This window comes from Eptatretus burgeri, chromosome 5 (assembly GCF_056783735.1).
Source record: "Eptatretus burgeri isolate ZD-2024b chromosome 5, Ebu_testis_v1, whole genome shotgun sequence".
NCBI lineage: Eukaryota > Metazoa > Chordata > Myxini > Myxiniformes > Myxinidae > Eptatretus > Eptatretus burgeri.
The window spans coordinates 75,429,719-75,448,859 of NC_140965.1; the positions used below are offsets into that span (position 1 = coordinate 75,429,719).

A 19,141-nucleotide genomic window follows, 5' to 3' on the forward strand; every position below is an offset into this window, starting at 1 on the left:
AGGTTGGTAAAATGAGTGCCAGCATGCTGGTATACTGTGTCGGAGTGGCAACTCGTCCAGGATTGTGCCCAATAGCCAAGGAGACTGCTTATGGTCCCAATCTCCTCCTCTTCCTCCAGAGTTGGCACGTTCCTCTCTGCCAAAACTGTGGGATGCTCAGGGCACTGTGAGCAGTCGTGTTGGCATCGTGGAGCACCCAGGCATTGTCCCACAGATCCCTCCTTTTGTCTCGGACTGATCTCATGAGGCACCGTAGGATCTCCTTGTATACGTATTGATTCACTGTTTGACCTTGTGGTCGAAACTCGAAGTGGACGATGCCCTTGATGTCAAAAAACGTGATGAGCATCACCTTAACCATCGACTTTGACATCCTTGCTTTCTTTGGTCTTGGTGATGCCGGACTTTTCCACTAACGACTCTGCCGTTTGGTCTCGGGATCGTATTCGAATATCCACGATTCATCGCCAGTAATGACTCTCCCGAGCAGGTCGAGATCGTCCTCGAGGCGCTCAATAATGCCTTGACAGACATTGACTCTTTGCTGTTTCTGGTCCTCGGACGACACCTTGGGAACCACCTTTGCGCACACCTTGCACATTTCGGGATTTTCAGTGATGATGCTACAGACAGTGACCTTGTTGATGGAAAGTTCCTCAGCAATCATCCGCACCGTGAGTCGACGATCTGCACGCACCATCTGCTTCAGACGCTCGATGTTGTCCACCGTTCTGCTCGTTGAAGATCTTCCAAACCGCGGATTGTCTTCAACCTCCTCCCGTCCCTCTTTGAACCTCTTGTGCCATTCAAATGCACGTGTACGTGACATCGTTTCTTCCCCGTAGATTTGCTGCAACATTGCGAAGGATCCGCAAGGTGTTTTGCCAAGCTTGGAAAGAAACTTCAGATTGGCTCTCTGCTCACGACTCATAGCGCGACGACTCAGACTACACAACATGTAAAGCATGACCTGTAAAAAATCACACGATGAGCACAGTCAACCATCACCAATCATATATATTGCTGGAATGTCGTGAAAGACTGTGATGCAACCCGTTCATTCAAGTTGTGTAAGTGGAGCACACAGCAGGCTCAGTCCCGTTACTTTTTAGATGGACGTCGTGTATATATATATATATATATATATATATATATATATATATATATATATATATATATATATATATATATATATATATATATATATATATATATATATATATATATATATATCCTGGTGTGTTGGCGCAGTGGTTAGGGCAGCGGCTTGGGATCCAAAAAGGTCCTGAGTTCAAGCCCTGTTGGGCCACTGAATTAATACACCAGGGGGTTGACTCAGCCTGTCATCCTTCCAAGGTCGGCGAAGTGAGTACCAGTATACTGGGCCGGTGTATACCCCGGTTAAAATAGGTGTACCATATCCCTGTGTCATAGGCGACCAGGGTTGCGTCAGGAAGGGCATCCGGCGTAAAACATGTGCCAAATCACTCTGCGGATCATACGGATGATCCGCTGTGGCGACCCCTAACGGGAGCAGCCGAAAGAAGAAGAAGAAGAAGAAGATATATATATATATATATATATATATATATATATATATATATATATATATATATGTATGTATATATGTATGTATATGTATGTATATATGTATATATATATATATATATATATATATATATATATATATATATATAATGAGAGTGAGTATGAGAGTTTTAGTAATATCTAGATAGATTGCATTGATAGGTCAAGCTGTTTCAGAAGAATCATTTTTTTTTAAATACGATCGACTTGGCATGTGGAAAACACACAGACACACACAGACACACACAGACACACACAGACACACACCTTTTTAAAGCCATTTTTCTCTGCAAGAGTGGGGGTTAGCCCTGCGGGTCCCATAACAATCTTCTATCATGGTTCCCTTTTTGAGGCAATGTAGTTTTTTATATGGCCGGATGCCCATCCTGACGCCAACCCTTTAGTCGCCTCTTACGACATGAAAATTTCAACATCATCAGTCGCATGGTCTCACAGCCATATTGGATTTAAAAAAACCTTATACATCAACGTGAAACTAAATATGTGATCGACTACCCATTCTGAATTCATTTTAATTAAGATGACGTCATGGGTCAGGTGTCTGACCAGAGCAGGGTTGTATCAAAGTGGGGCGGCTTGGGACAGGTGTCCGATCAGAGCAGGGTTAGGGTTAGGTATCATCACTATCATCACGTATCATCCTATAATGCAGTTATAAAGTGCACGCTTCTAGTTTAAAATTAGTATCGATTTGTCGCCAAATTTGCTTGTTGATTATTTATAAAGATGAGACAAAATTCCCACCCTAACACTCCTCTCTCACCCTAAGGGTAATGGACGGGCTTCAAAGTGGCGGTCTTTGTGTCGACTTGGATGTAGATTGTACAACTTGATGCAAAGACATCTTCAGCAGGAGGATGCTGCATGGAAGTTGCTTTCGGTTCAATGATTCCCTATGGCCTGAATTGGCTAATATCCTCTGCAAACCTGATACCATGGGACTTTTTAAATACAAAAGATAGAACACTGCCCACTCCCAAAAATATTCGAAAAGCTTATCCAAACTTGTCACGACATTTATTGTACTTCTGTACTTTCTATCCATACCTAGAACTGAGCAGCCCCCCTGTGATTATAGCATTGATATATATTTTATATTTTTTTGTTTCGGTATAATTTCCATCAACATTTTGATTATTTTGTAATCTGATCTGTTTCATTTTATCACTTTTCACCAAGTGGTGCTTGACAATATGAGCTGCTGGAAAATGGCAAGGCCATCGCAGACTGTCACAATCCTGTAAGTGTAAGACCTATCATTCCTGTAAGACCTATCCCCACATGATGCACCTATCATCACATATCATCCGATGATGCACACACATATCAAGACGTGATGCACATATTTTTTAATCCTGTAAGACCGATCATCACATGATGCACAAATGCCAGACCAACTAAGCCCACAAAACATCTATGCTTGTACTGTTTCATTCGACCTGCTAATCATTGGCTGATTAGATGCAAGGTTCTCATTGATTGAAAAACTAGTGTGCTGTTCATGAATCTATCATCAAGACATGCTACCACCAAGGTCAGCCAGATCCAACATTGTCGAGCTGCCATCATTATGCTTCGAGTATGTTGAGGTTGCCATAAAATAATACAATAATGGCATCAAATTGGTCATCCATTTCAGACTTGCATGATTTCAGTGAAGAGCTGTCATATCAGGATGGCGTAGAGGTATGGACACTCGCTTCTAAGCTGTATAGCTTGGTTTTCGATCTTGGCTCAGCTATAAACTATCATCCTGGTGTTTCACAGTCAGGGTGATTCATCAGTGTGTGTGCCGTCTCTCCGATAGATGTTAAACTGGGAGTCCCGTCTGCCGGCACGAGTTGGTGGGTGTTCAGGATCCCATGATGTAAGTCGCTTCGAGTTGGTGAGCTATCGCCAGCACCCAGGCCAACTTCCATATTCCTAACTACTTCATCGAATGTAGGGCCTGGCCAGCTGGTTCGTGAAAAACTTAGGCCAAAAACCTCCCCCGACCAACTCCACAAGAACTTGAGAATAATTGTGGTTGTTCAAAGAAGAAGAAGAAGAAGAAGAAGAAGAAGAAGAAGAAGAAGAAGAAGAAGAAGAAGAAGAAGAAGAAGAAGAAGAAGAAGAAGATGATGATGATGATGATGATGATGATGATGGTTTCAGTGATGATCGGCAGTCCCTATGTTGGTAACCTGACAAAAACGTTATAACGTTGATCTCAAGCTAACACCAGTATCAACCCCTGGATGAACATAACCATGAAACACATTGATTAAAACAGGATTAAATGCAGCATAATTCCTGATGATAACGTCATGCGGTTAGTTGGTCTGACATTTGTGCATCACGTGATGGTAGGTCTTGCAGGATTAAAGAACAGGTGGATCACGTGATGATATGTGTGTGCATCATCGGATGATAGGTGGACCATGTGATGATATGTGTGGGCAAATATGATGATACGTGATGATAATGCGAATCACAGACTTACTACCAAAGTGCCATTCAAATCGGTGAATCAAGCCAGGCATTTCCCACATCTGTGAGCATTCTGTGATTCCTGCTTTATTCATTGTGTCCTTTCTTCAATGGTCATGTTAAAGGTTATTATTTTTGAGTAATATAAATGAAAAATATAATTGGAGCAGCATGTTAAAAAGGTGACGTTTGCAGGTAGGTCATTTGTTGTGTTCATGTTCCTTGAATGACACGAGGACAATATTGTAAAGCAGTAATATAATTCATTTTAATCTATAATTTATTTTTCCAAGATACTAGCCCAAAAGCTGATTGTAGATTTTTATATCTTCAAAAAAAATACACTTTCAGTTTGCGGTCTTTCATGGTCAGACCGGACTGAGTGTAAATATTACGAAGGATTTTGAATGTCTATCCTCACTCTGCATAAAATGCTAGCAGAAAAGACAGCTAACCTAAAGACCCCTCCAAAAGGAAGACCCTCGATGATGAAATCTGCATTTGGACAGCTTTCACTTTGGCAACCAAGGAAGTTCACTTGTCTACACGCTCTATTGGTTTGTGTAATCGGTTGAGCGATTTGCCCACTGCCCAGCTCCCAAGTTGGAGGTCCAGTGCATTTGATTTGTACATGGGGAGCATCAAGGTTATTGGACTACTTTGTCTCGTCCACCAACATCAGATTGGCCTTCCTCTATACAAGCTCTGTATTTTGCATGCAAGACTGCCAATATCCGATCGAGTATCAATCCGTGAAAATTGTACTGTCAAGGGTTAGAAAGTTTGTCAATGGTATAATCTGAAATAATTGTGTAAATTTGCAATAATGCCAGTATACAAATGATCACAAAATAGTTCACGTTGGCAGAAATGGCGTTAATAACGTGATATCACCATTATCCCCAAAACAAGCTTGGAGACTTCTCATCGTCGACCAAATAAAATGATCCAGCTTCGCTGTGGGATGTAATGCCATTGTCTGAACAAGGCCATTTCCAGTGGATGAAGAGACTGGCTGGTTTAGCATGCCATGCAACCACAAGCTTGCAAAGATAGGAAAGTGCCGAGCATGTTCAAGACAATGTCGATGGTGTGAATGATTAAAAAAATGAAACTGGGACCTTTGTTGGTGAACCACTGGGATGACTACAGGTGTCATCATCTCACCCGCTTTATCTGACATAGCATGTTGCCAAATGATGTTGAACACCAGGCCTGGCCAGCCATTTCTTGAAAGAATTGCACTAAGTGTATTTGCTCTGTAAGTTGGTGACTCCCACTTCACTTAAAAATGGCAGGAGAAACTGCTCTTGGGCTATTCCGATTGGATTGCATGTCTTCAAAGCCACACTTAATATTTTGCAGCGCTATACTACGCGTTTGAACCTAATATTTTTCAATGCCCCTTCTTACTACATTTCCCTAGTGTTTAGGTAAAGGTTGTTCATAATTTATTTTTGAAAACATTACCATGGAGCACAATTCTTACCAATGGCTTGAAGTACAGGTGTAATTTGCACCCACGAGCTTGGTGCCCAAATGACTGACAAAACCCATCACCATAGCTTCCCAGAAGTGTCGATGCTTTATCTTGCCTGATAACGACCAAGCTTCCACTTAACTTGTTTTTGGATCCCAAAAAGGTGTGTTTGTTCTTTTTAAAAATATGTTTTTTAAAGTTTTTTTTACAGTGAGCAATATCTTTATCTCTTTCACATAATTTTGGAAAAATAGAATTGGAAATAAAGTATCGATGAAAATTTTATCTTGTTTGTTTATGTATGACTAGCTGTTGTGTAAGACCTGGTGTTGCCTGTTGCTGTTGAATCATGTTGGCATTTTGAAGAAATCTAATTTTGATTGACTTCTATTTTTTGTGAGGGCCCAAAACACTACCCGACACCCACTAAGGAAATTAGGTCTGGTATCATTAGAGTTGTAATTTTTTTTCAAAAACAAGTTTCTAACTTTTCAAAAAAAATTGTTTGCCTGAAACACTCCCCAGTACTCACCGACGAACCTCTGAATGTTTGACGAAGATCCTATTGGCCATGTTTGAGAAAAATGACAAAACACAGACGGAATCTTAAAGTACAGATTATGAGCAATTTTGTTTCATTTTCATCTTGTTGGTTGTAATCTTGAGTGCGTAGCAGAAGAATGAATGGCATCCTCACAGGGCTTCACCTTCTCTTTACTTGGATTATGTTTTTCGGGTAAAGTTGTTGTTTTGACTGAATTAATGCAATACTGATTTAATTATGTTTTAGTCCCCCACTCACACAGTTTTTCTTGGAATGTGGAGCCCTTGTTCGAACGGACAAAAAACCAGCTCTTTGCAAAAGCTACCAGAAACTAGTGTTGGAAATGTGGCATAAGAAAAGGTAAGGTGGTTTTTTGTTTGTTTGTTTGTTTTTTTGCATATGGTTTACCTCGATGCTGATCTTGATATTAACCGTTGACTTCGGTGACAATTTGTAGTCAACCATGACATTTATTTACATAAAAGATTGCTTTATTTGGGTACCAAGCCTTTCAGGCTGGGTAACCTATTGTTTTTCTTCTGTTTATTCTTATTTTTTTCCCTCCGGCAATTTTTGGGTTTATTCCCTTTTAAATTAATTTTCTCAGAAACCGTTAGTCCGATTGACGTGAAATTTTCACCATTGTGTGTTTTTTTTACGTATAATTTTTAAATGATAATTATGACGTCATAGGTCACGTGGTACGGGCGCCATCCTTGAAAAACCGAAAAAAACTTTGGACGTCGTCTTCTCTGGAACCGCTCCCTGGAAAATAATTGAAACATCGCTCATTGTCAAGATCTCAAAGGGTACAAGTGGTGTTAACAGTGACGTCATCGGTGAAGTGGTATCCCGGTGAAAATTTTACACGTAGAACGCTGCATCCGAAAAATTTGAAATTTTTGAGTGTCATCTATGCAACGACTTACTGGAGAAAAAAGAAGTTTGCGACGTCATACGTCACATGGTTTGGCAGCCATATTGTTTTTTGTTGTTTTTTTTTTTAATTTAAGAAATCTTTTTCTCCGAAACTGATGAACAGATTGAGGTGAAACTTTACAGGTATGACTGCCTATCCATGATGAAGAAAAAGTTCCATTGCTTTTTTAACGTACCAGGCCATATGGCTTGGTGGCCACATTGGATTTACCCTAAAACCTCTAAAAACCTTCTTCTCCAGAACGGCTGGACAGATCGAGGTGAAACTTGCATACACACTTTCCCCAAAACTTGGGGAATATTAGATATATTTGCACAAGATGTATAGATCCCCAAAATATGTATTTGCTTTCTTCTCCGAAACTACACACACAATTTCAATGAAACTTGACCACAACCTTCATCACCCGTGATGTAACAAAGTTTGCTCGCACTATTTTTTTAAATCTGGGCCAGAGTGAATTTGTGGGGGGGGGGTGGGGTTTCCCCCCAAAATAGGTATTTGCTATAACATTGGTTCTTTGGTACATTTTGCTGATTTCGTCCCACGTTGACTTCCTCCTCAGTATCATTATTCTACCAGGTGAGCGCCCAGGACTATTGCCCCTATTTTAAGATGCCATTTTGTGTTGTTAGGCAAGTTGTTGATGATCGAACTGATGCCGAAAAACATTACTACATGATAAGTAATAGGTGGTGTTAGCAATGTTGGTTGCTTATTACAAGAGACTGCTTACTTCTCAGAAAGCACCCCAATTTCTGGTGACCTTTTACCACTATACTTCCAGAAGCACATCCAATGAGACTTGATTAGCCAGAGTGAAAAATCCTTCCAACTTGCAATCACACAAAACTCGGCTCTCAGAGCTTCGTATTTACCTGGAACTAACCATTCCGTGTGAGAGCACCTTTGGAGTGTCATGGTGATCCAACAGATGAAAAAATATGTGAGAAAGTAAGGCAGGTAAGACAAGATTCATCCACGGTGATCACCAAAGATCTTAAAAAGACCAATGACATATCGCATTCACAACCACCACATACCACTTCCCTGTTTCTTAAAGCGTGAAATGTTATTCACAAGTGCACGTATATCAGCAACTCTCTGCTATTAGTAAGTTTCTACACAATTGAAACGGCTTAATTAGCAGGGTACCGGTCTCCGTCTTCGACGGGTTTGAAGATGTCTCACCTCAAATGAGCCATCTTTGGGAGTGTGTATTGGTAGAAACGGGAATTCAATGTAAAGTGATGATGTGGACCGTGACACACTGTACATGTTTACCTTGGAGACAATGGCGGTCCACTCAGAAGAACTATCGTTGGTGATTAAAATTGGCAAATACACTGCCATTTCATATCATATCGTTTATATCGTATTATGCACAGCTTCGACATTTTGACATCGACGTGACATCGGCAATGTAAGTGTTTGTAAAAGTTAAGATGATCTGATTACCTCCACAAACTTGTGTGATAACGCCCCCAACTCGGTCTTAAAGTAAAACAAGCATAATCCGCGCTCTGCGCGACATGTTGGGGTTGGTGTGTTTGAGAAAGGAACTGATGCAGAGTATCAGTAGTAATTTTACTTTAATACAGTAAGTAGAATACGATTTCACTGTTTCAGAACCATTTTATTTACTTTTTTTTGTACCATGCACCTCATATGGTCTTTGAGATAATGTAAGCCGAATATCACGTTACTTGAGCGCAGAACAAAGTCGAAGATAGCGCGACACGAAACCACAAACTCGGAAATAATATATAAGATAAGATTGCAGCAACGTGACAAGATAATGATGGATCCTCCCCACCCCAAGTTACTAGTGATTTGTGTTTCTTTTCAATCGATGCATGCTAATATGATTGCGTGTTAATAAAATGGGTGTTTTGAAACCAGACCGCATCTCTGCTTATTTCAATAGCTTGGTTTCTGAAACTGGGGAGAGGTGGTATGCAAAATGAGTGTAATGTATATTTTTTTGCTTCATTGTCCTCGCTCCATTCATTCACAAGAGCTCTGTCGCTTATTCGTGCAAGCAGTTTAATTCATACTGGAAAATAGGTGTTTTGTTTTTTTTGTATATAGAGTCAAGGCTCATGGAAGGGTGAGAACACATCCTGCTTCTACTCTCCCAACAATGGATGGAAGCCCTGTCAGACATAAGATCAGGGCTGTCTCTCTGAACACATATCGAGCATTTGATATAGTCTGGCATCCCGCCTTGATCTCCAAACTCTCTGCTTATGTTGCCCAAGGAAACCTCTCATGGCTCATTGACTTCCTCCACTCTCATAATCAGCATGTTGCTCCTAACAGGATTCTCTCATCTCATCTCCCTGTCAAGGCCCAGTCTTGTTCTTCATCTTCATCAATGATCTTTCTGATTCACTGAAAAATCTTGCTTACCTCTTTGGTGATAATTCCACCCTTTGACTTGTCTTTTCTCATCTTTCTGACAGGAATGCATCAGCCTCTTCCCTTTTTGCAGACCTTGGTTGAATCAGGAGCTGCTCTAATAATTGCAATATATCTTTCAACCCTGACAAATCCTGCACACTCACGCTGTCTCTCCAAAAGGACCATGTAGAAACCCCTCCCATCTACTTCCTAAACAAACCACTTCAAGAGGTTCAGTCACTCAAGCTTTTGGGCCTCATCATCAGCCTTGATCTTTCTTGAGCAGACCATATTTCCAAGATATCATCCAAAGAGAGCCCCGGCTGGGTATCTTTCATCGTGCAAGGTCTTTACTTGGCCAATCTCAACTTTTGACAATCTATAAGGCTTTCATTCACAGCTTGATGGAGTACTGCTCTCTTTGGGCTGGCACCAATGGAACACACCTTGCATTTCTTGATATGGAAAGCAAGGCCCTCAAAATAATTAGGATCTTCCATGACGAAAATGAATGTCTGCACCTGTTACTCTTGCGTTGCAGACAGGTTGATGGTCTCTCTGTGTTCAATGGCCTTCTTTTTGGTCTTGCACCCTCTGCCCTCTTTTGGCTCTGTTCCTCCCAGGTATTTGCAGGGCATACATGCCCTGCCAGTAACCCTCTCCTTGTTAAACTCCCAAAATCCAGGCTAACTGCTCACCTACATTCATTTCTTCCTCTATTCTCTCATCTGTGGAAACAACTTCCGATATGTTCAGCCACATTCTTTCATCTAGGGCTTCAAGATAACTGTTCACCATGACCTCACGTCACCCCCAATCCATACTCATGATTTTTTTCACCCCAGATGACCCCATTTCTAAGCACTCCCTTTTTCCAGGTTATTGTGATCCCCCCCCCCTCCCTCACCTCTTCATGTGAGTGAAGGAGGTTATGTTTTCACCCCTTTCTGTCTTGTTTGTTCGTGTGCGGGATATCTCAAAAAGTTGTGGACAGATCCAGATGAAATTTTGTGGACAGGTTGGGTGTGTAACAAGGACGAATTGCTTCGATTTTGGTGAAGATCTGGATCTGGATATGAGAATTATTTAATTTTTAAAGTAATTCTTCACCATTGAGAGATGGGGCCAAAAACAATATATAGCATGATATTTCAAAAATATATTAGGCCCGATATGTTCTGTGAATCGGGCATTACGTGGCGGAGGTATGCGCTATACCGAGTGCCCTTCTAGTTAGTTGTGTGTTGGTTTGTTCCTTATGTATTTCATTCCTGCTTTCCCCTTCCTCTCTTTCCTGTGTTTAATTCAGCTTGTGTGCAGCTTGTTCACTTCCATTGTTCACCTAACAGCTCCCCCTGCCCTTGATCTCTCTTCTGCTGTTGGTGTTTTCTCCTTTCCATGTCGTTCCCTTCCATTCTGCTTCCGCTCTACTATGAGCCTCCATCACGTGTAAAAAAAAACAAACAAACTTATCATGGAAGGAGAGGGGATGAAAACAGATTTACCAATTTGGGAGAGGAAACAACAATCAACACAAATGTGGACAACAACTGATGGCAACTGACAAATTGGGAACATCCCTCACCTTGGAAGTATGTCACTCTGAGAAGAGGGGAGAAGAAAAGCTGCCATTGCTGGGAACTGAAGCATTGGAGTGATGCATTTCATCAATGGCGATTGTATTTTGTTTTTACTCATGGTCTTTGATCATGTCCACCATTTTTTTTCGTTTTAAGGAGTAAATTATCATTGCCTTTAATTAGTTTGGACTTGATGTATTAAGTCATTATTTCAAGCTCCAGTTCAAAGATTAGAACAGGTGAGACAGTTTGATTTGAATCTGGTCCTGCAAACACCTAATATATTTATTTTGTAGTCTGCCTTCATGGGGCAGAAAGATAAACATTCAAACTCACTCATTTATGTGGAACAAAAGTCTGATGTGACTAAGTAATTTGATTTGCTGTTGATTTCTAAAGCAAAATGTATTTACAGGCCAAGCTACCTGGTACCCACTTCACTGGCACACAGCATCAAGCTTGTGAACCCAATGTTTCGTGGCTATTCCCAACAGGTGTGATTATAATCTCTGTCTCTCTGTCTCTCTGTCTCTCTGTCTCTCTGTCTCTCTGTCTCTCTCTCTCTCTCTGTCTCTCTCTCTCTCTGTCTCTCTCTCTCTCTCTCTCTCTCTCTCTCTCTCTCTCTCTCTCTCTCTCTCTCTCTCTCTCTCTCTCTCTCTCTGTCTCTCTCTCTCTCTCTCTCTCTCTCTCTCTCTCTCTCTCTCTCTCTCTCTCTCTCTCTCTCTCTCTCTCTCTCTCTCTCCATGATAATTTTCATACATTTACATACTTTGTGAAGGATTTTTCACATATTTCGCATAAATCTGAACTTTTTTTTTTTTGCTGAGAGGCATTTTGTCTCCGCGAATGTGTTGCGGGTCAGACACCAGGATAGATGGGAACACTGAAATCACCAGATCAACCTCACAAGTACCAATTACTTGATTGCTACCCATTTGCCTGTCCCTTCACCTCAGCTTTACACGAGTCATCTTATTACTCTGAGTTGCAGAGGGTGCAAACTTGTTTCACAGAATGGAAATAGCTTTGAATAAAGGTGAATGGATGCCTTATAACACACAAAACAAGAAATTACAGATTTTTTAGCTCCCATTGGACTTTGTCCGAAACAGGGGCTTATTGGATTTGGTGTCGATTTTCACATGCGTGCGTCCACAACCATATCTTGGACATGTATGGACCAATTTCATTCATACTTGGCACAAGGACAACACATGATATGCACATAATTTTGTTTCATGATGCGATCAAAGATGGCCGACTGGCAGCCATTTTAGTTGTTAAAATAAAAACCCCAATGTTGAACTCGTCGTTGAACCATTTCTCGGATATGCATTTACCGGTCTTGGTCAAACTTTGTGCACAGATAACGAATGATGCCTTCCATACGCATATCATTTATTTTTGAGGTCAGATCAAAGATGGCCGACTGGCGGCCATTTTGTTACTTAGACGTGTCCCCAACCATTTCTCGAACATGCATGGTCAGATTCTGTTCAAACTTGGCACAACCACAGTACATGATGGCATACACGTGCACCTCACTTTATTTTGCATTCTTATCAAAGATGGCCGACTGTAGACTCATGGCCATTATAGTTGTAACCCCCTCCCCCCCCCCCCCGGTGTTGAACACGTCATCAAACATTTCTCAGACATGCATTTACCGATCTTGTTCAAACTTGGCACAAAGATAACGTGTGATGGCTTATATATGCACATCATTGTTTTTTGAGCTAAGTTCCTAGATGGCGGTCTGGTGGCCATTTTGTTACTTAAAAGTGTCCCCAACCATTTTTTGGACATGCATGTTCCGATTTTGTTCAAACTTGGCAAATGTCACAAATGTTCTTGGATGTCACATGACCACTCAAGTCTGTTGCGCTAGCCCTTCAACTGCTACAATAAAATTACTCAAACCATGGTGGCTATGACATGGTTATATAATACTAGCAGGGATACCCGTGCTCCGCACAGGAATCCCGTGGATGACGGCGGGTCTGAAGGAGTATATGTCACAGTTAATTGTGAAATTGTAGAGGCTGCCACCATTATTATTTTTTTTCATCACCACTATAATATTATATTTTCCCGCCATGTTTCATATACAGAAGACTCGAGTTCAAAAATGTTAAGATTTATTGCCGCATCAGATAAAAAACCATAATGCCTCAACAATGTGAGGCTGGTTTCATGTCATCATTTGCGACTTAATTAATTCTCATTCTCTAGCAAATTCCGTTGGTCCCATGTCAATCGGCTGAACTTGAAAAATTAACGTTACGCAATCAGGTGATGACGTCATAATTCGGAAACCGGGAAGTCGGAAGTCATTGTCTTCAATTGACTGAAGCATTATTTTTTCATTCTATTGCAAATGGCGTTGGCCCCATGTCAATCGGCTGAACTTGAAAAATTAACGTTACGCAATCAGATGATGACGTCATAATTCGGAAACCGGGAAGTCGGAAGTCATAGTCTTCAATTGACTGTAGCATTATTTTTTCATTCTATTGCAAATGGCGTTGGCCCCATGTCAATCGGCTGAACTTGAAAAATTAACGTTACGAAATCAGGTGATGACGTCATAATTCGGAAACCGGAAGTCGGAAGTACAATTCTTTTACATCGGGACACCCCCGGGTACATGTTCTGTCAGCATGTGAAGTTTGGTGAGGATCAGTCCAGTACTTTTCGCGTGCATAGGTCACAGAGAAACAGACACACTTTCAACTTTATATATAGATATTGTGCAATAAGGATTATGAATGCATGATGCATGAGAACCTCAAGCAAGGAAGGTGAACATCTGGAGGAAAACTACAAGCTATGGATTGAGAATTATAAAGTGAGATCGCATTGCCTGATTCACTGACTGTTTGGACACAGCTGAGGTCGTGGACCTACTGATGTGGAACCACGGCTGTGGTTCTGAACTTTATGTTTTGAGCAGAAAGGCTCGAAATCTCAATGAGAAATGGAGGATGATTTAGTCAGTTAAAATCAGCTGTCCATCACTTATAACTTACTGTAGTTCTGCCTTTAGGTTTACCAATATTTTGATGTTTACTATTATTATGGGGTTGACATATAAGGTGTTTCAGTATTAATATAATTTATAACATCCTTTAAGTGTTGATTTAATGCCTGAGAGATAGCTGTTATTGTTCAATAAATGATTAGTGTTACGATAAGGTAGCTTTATGGAAAAAAAAAATGTGTGTGCGCTTGCGTGTATGTATATGTGTACGTGTGTTATGATTATACATGGTGATTATATCGATTACATTTCCTGATATTCATATGCTTGCCAGTGTCTTATCAAAATTTCTTCTCAATCATTGATTTCAATGCTATATCTCTGTAATGGCTCATTCATTCTTCATGAAATCTGCATGGATTATTCAATTCAATTTTGTTTACAATACAGTAACACAATTGTCTTCGTTGACAAGAAAGGTTGAGGTTCAATGCACCAAAAATGTTCCGTAATCTGCATTTCCGCAGCAGATAATAAATCTGCAAATGCTAACAGATATGATAATACTTAACTTGTGCAGTAATACGTCATAAACGAGAACGTCACTCGGCAGAGAGCATACCTCCGTCAGGCTGAATAATTTACATTTTGTATCCTACTGAAAGGCTGGATCTGCATCCGCACCTGAACCAAAATATAATCGGCTTGTTCTTGTTATCTACCCAACTCATCCACCACGTTTTGTCATAACCTGTTTGCAACTTTTTGAAATATCATGCTGTACTGTATATAGTTTTTGGCTATGTCTCTCATTTATGAAGAATCACTTCAAAAATTAAAAAAAATTCTCGTATCTTGGAGTTCTGAATTAATTTGTCAGATCTCACCCAAAATCGAATTAATTTGTCTTTGTCACACACCAAAACTGTCCACCAAGTTTTGGCCGAATCCATCAAAGTTTTTGAGGTATTCTGCTCACAGCCAAACAGATAGACAAGGCATGAAAACATAACCTCCAGCTACCTTCAGTGGTGGAGATAACAATTGTCATTCTTTCTTTTGAAAGTGATAAAGTTTCAGGTTTGAGTGCACATTTTACCGTTTAATTTTTTTCAATGCCCTCTCATACCTCGACATATGGTATAATGCATTGATTTTATGGAATACTTTTGTGACAAGCTTTTCCAGCACTTTGTTATTCCTGTGTTTAGGATGCACAGGAGTTTCTTCGTTGCCTCATGGATGAATTGCACGAAGAGCTGAAAGAGACCGAGACCAACAGTGAGGGCAATGTGGTTGCCTGCTTTAAAGGGGAAATTTTGGGCCAGGAATCTATCGACGAACTTGTGCTCTTTGACCCTCGCCGTGCATTTTCTGATGATGAGATAATCTCGTGTGACTCAGGCATCAGTAGTGAGGTTTGTTACACCTACATCTGCACTGAATTGTGGAAATTTAACATTGGGAAACACATAAGTTTCTGTTGGTTTGTGCTCTTGAATAATAATTTGAAGTCCCCAGGTCATCTTTGTGTTTTTAAACTGTCATGACGAAAATGTGTGCACATTGGATGGATATTCTCATGTTGTTTTTATTTGCATGTATTTTTATTCATGCAATATGGTGTTGATTGCAATATTCCCACAGTTGAAAGGCTAAGCTGGGTTCTGTTGCCATTAATTCAAGGCTCTTCTTGTTCCCATAACCATTGCATTTGTTTTTGCTGTCTCTTGTCACCCATGTGTACTTTCATCTGTTGTGACCGTTTTCGATCCAAAAATGAAAAAATCCATGGATGTGGTTGGATGAAGCTCGCTTGTCATTACTCTCTCCCAGTTTTTCAATGTGGAGATGCTATGTATTTTAAACAGTAATTGAGCTTTGTAATATAATTGGATGCAAATACCTGTGAAGAGTATAGAAACTACAAAGATGCAATTATTTCACCCAGTCTTTTCATCATGGGTGTTTTTACTTTAGTGTCACTGGTCATGATTCCAAAATAATGACACCTCGTGCTGTTTATTAAAAAACATGCTACTTTTAATTGTACTCGATAAACCTTCATATCACGGGGTTACGTTCCTGGAAAATGCCGCGATATTCAAAACCGCCATAGTTAAAACCAATTTTCTATGGTAATAAGGGGATTAGGTTCCTGAGCTTCGAGAATATGTAGAGGAAGGTCAGCAGTAGCCAAAAATAAACACATCACAATTTAAATAAACATGTAAGCTCAACATAAATCGGCCTTACGATGAAGTGTTCTGCTGCGTTGAAGCAGATTAAACGTTCAGAAGCAGTTTCAACTTGGCCCTTCCCTTCTGCAATGTATCTAAAGCCCCCACCATTCCTCTTCTATTAATTTCGTCCATCGTTTCCCTTTGTAATCTGTCGATGTGTTTCTTTTATAAATCATTTGGCAATTCCGCAAAGCAGGGAATAAATAAAAATAATTGCTTTGTCCCATCATTTTACGCTTCGGCGCCATGACTTACGGTGCGTGAGAAACAACAAAAGGCTCATAATGCGAGATATCCATCATTACTCCACTTAAAAACCACAATTGGTCGAAGATAAGCCCCGCGAAAACCAATTTGGTACATGAAGAGGTTGCCTGCGATTGGTCAAAACTGGCAAAAATGGTTTTACCTGACTGTAAAACCCTTCATTCCGCAAAACACAAAAACGCAAAGAAATCTGAAACCCACTCCGTGGGAGTACGTCCTATGCGGCTTCCCTTCACAGGGCAGCTCACCGGATGACAAGATTGGGGCAAAGCTTTCGGGACCCCCAACCTTTGATGATAGGAGGGAAACCATGGGGTAACATTCTTGGGTCAGATTGCGGGAGAGTGTGTCGGAGTGGTGCTGAGGTGTCCGTCCACCAGACGGCGGTCTCCTTGGGTTAACCTGAGGCGGTCCCTTCGGGTGGGTGCCTGGAATGTTCTATCCCGAAGAGAGGATTATCACCTGTCTCTGTTATCATCTGAGCTCAAGCGTTTGGACATCAGTATTGCAGCACTCTCTGAGGTTCAGAGACCGGATTGCGGCAAGATCATGGTGGGTGGTGACACCTACTATTGGTCTGGTCGCTGTGATGGTTACCATGCCCAAGGAGTTGCTGTTGCTGTGTCCAAAAAGCGGACTCCAATGACAATTGAGGTAACACCGGTCAACGAGCATATTATGAGAATAAGGATTTGTCACTCCTTAGGTGTCATTTCCCTGGTCTCTGTCTATGCTCTGACTGAGGTGAGTGATCTCACCGTGAAGGATGCATTTCACACCACGCTCGAATCTCTGGTTGATCAGTGCCCCAGACGAGATACACTTCTAGGCTTGGGATTTCAATGCATCGACTGGAACTAATAGGGATGGTTATGAGACATGGGTTGGTCCTCATGGGTCAGGAACTATGAACCAGAATAGCACTAAGTTCCTTGACTTTGCAAGAAGTCATGGACTTAGGCTGGCCGGTTCATGGTTTCAGCTCCCACAAGCTCATCGCTGGACTTGGTATTCCAACGCTGGCGGTGTGGCAAAGGAGATGACAGTGTCCTCGTTGATGGTCGCTGAAGGAGGATCCAGAACTGCAGGGTCTACCGGAGTGCTCAGTTCCTCAATACTGGCCACCGACTTGTTGTAACAACTCTGAAGTTGCACCTTAAATCCAGGAGAACGGTACCATCCCAGCCTAGGTTGGATGTTGGCAAGCTCAAGGATGAGAGGGTTGCTGAGGAGTTTGCGAACAAGCTTAGTGGAGATTTGGGGGGTCTGGGTGCTTTGGGAGGTCCTGAAGAGTTGTGGAGTGCCCTCAAGACCACCGTCCTTGATGTTGCCGGTGGATGTCTTGGAACTCACCATAGGGAAAAGAAGAATTTTGTCTCAAGGGACACTGTATACCATTCACCAGAGTCACGGGGCCAGGCTGAATGGCAGAGCTGAGCTGTTCATGGAGCTGAGGCATAAAACTGGATGTGCACTAAGGGTGGACAAGGAGGCCTATGTGCGAGGAATCTGTGAGGGGGTAGAGCATCACCTGTGGTCAAGTGATTCTCCTCCTGCTTACAGGGGAAATCATGCATTGCTTTCTTCCAAGCCCATTCCTCGGTGTACTGCACTTGGAGCAGAGGGTGGTGGGCTCTTGTAAGAGGAGTCTGAAGTGAAGGCCCGCTGGCCCGGTTACTTTGAGCGGTTGCACCAGGCTGATTCACCATCTGTCGAGTTGGACGTCAGGGGTGTTGCAATCCCTGTTGCTGACCCTCCAATCAACTGTGGTCCACCTTCGCTTGTGGAAACACAGTCTGCGGTGAACCGATTGATATGGGGTAAAGCTCCAGGGATCTGTGGCATCCATGCTGAACTTCTCAAGGCTGGTGGAAATGCTGCACTCATGTCGTTGCATGCAGTTCTGTGCTCTGCTTGAAACACAGGCATCATCCCAACTGACTGGAATAGGGGCCTTGTTGTCCCTCTCTGGAAAGTGAAGGGTGATCGCTAAGACTACAACAACTACCGAGGGGTGACGCTGCTCTCAGTGTCGGGCAAGGTCTTTACTCAGATAATTCTTGATAGGGTTCGCCACCATCTGCTTGAGCATCAGCGTCCAGAGCAGTCAGGCTTTACACCAAAGAGGTCAACGATTGACCGTACCCTTGCTCTTTGGGTCCTCACCAAACGCAGACGAGAGTTTTGGCAGGGTCTGCTTGCAGCCTATGTTGATCTCTGTAAAGCATTCAATTCAGTGAATCGGGATGCCCTCTGGAGGATTGTTGGTCTTCATGGGGTGCCACCGAAACTGATCGATCTAATTTCTGAACTCAACTATGGTACTGAGAGTGCTGTGAGATGTGGTGGTACCATCTCTGACTTATTTCCAGTTGTTACTGGAGTTCGTCAGGGGGTGTGTACTGGCCCCCACACTTTTCAGCTCTTGTATGGACTGGATTCTAGGGAGGATGTCGGAGAGATCAAGCTGCGGTACATCATTGAGGCCTTTATTTATCGAGACCTTAGATATTTTTTGGGTCCCTCGAGGTGCTGAATGAGGAGTCGGAGTTGCTGGGATTACAGGTTTCCTGGGTCAAAACTAAGATCCAGGCTTTCAATGACATCTTGGATGCTGCTGTCCTGTA

At 41.8% G+C, this 19,141-nt stretch overlaps 1 protein-coding gene across 3 annotated transcripts in view; it reads left to right on the forward strand.

Annotated features, from left to right (window-relative positions):
- USP33 (ubiquitin specific peptidase 33) overlaps positions 1-19,141 on the forward strand; it is a 185,595-nt gene that overhangs the window by 60,674 nt on the left and 105,780 nt on the right. For all 3 annotated transcript variants that reach the window (XM_085882453.1, XM_085882452.1, XM_085882454.1), the window contains exons 8-10: positions 6,348-6,461; positions 11,440-11,518; positions 15,216-15,422. In XM_085882453.1, coding sequence (XP_085738579.1) covers positions 6,348-6,461; positions 11,440-11,518; positions 15,216-15,422 — 400 coding nt within the window. The remainder of the gene's footprint in view (positions 1-6,347; positions 6,462-11,439; positions 11,519-15,215; positions 15,423-19,141) is intronic.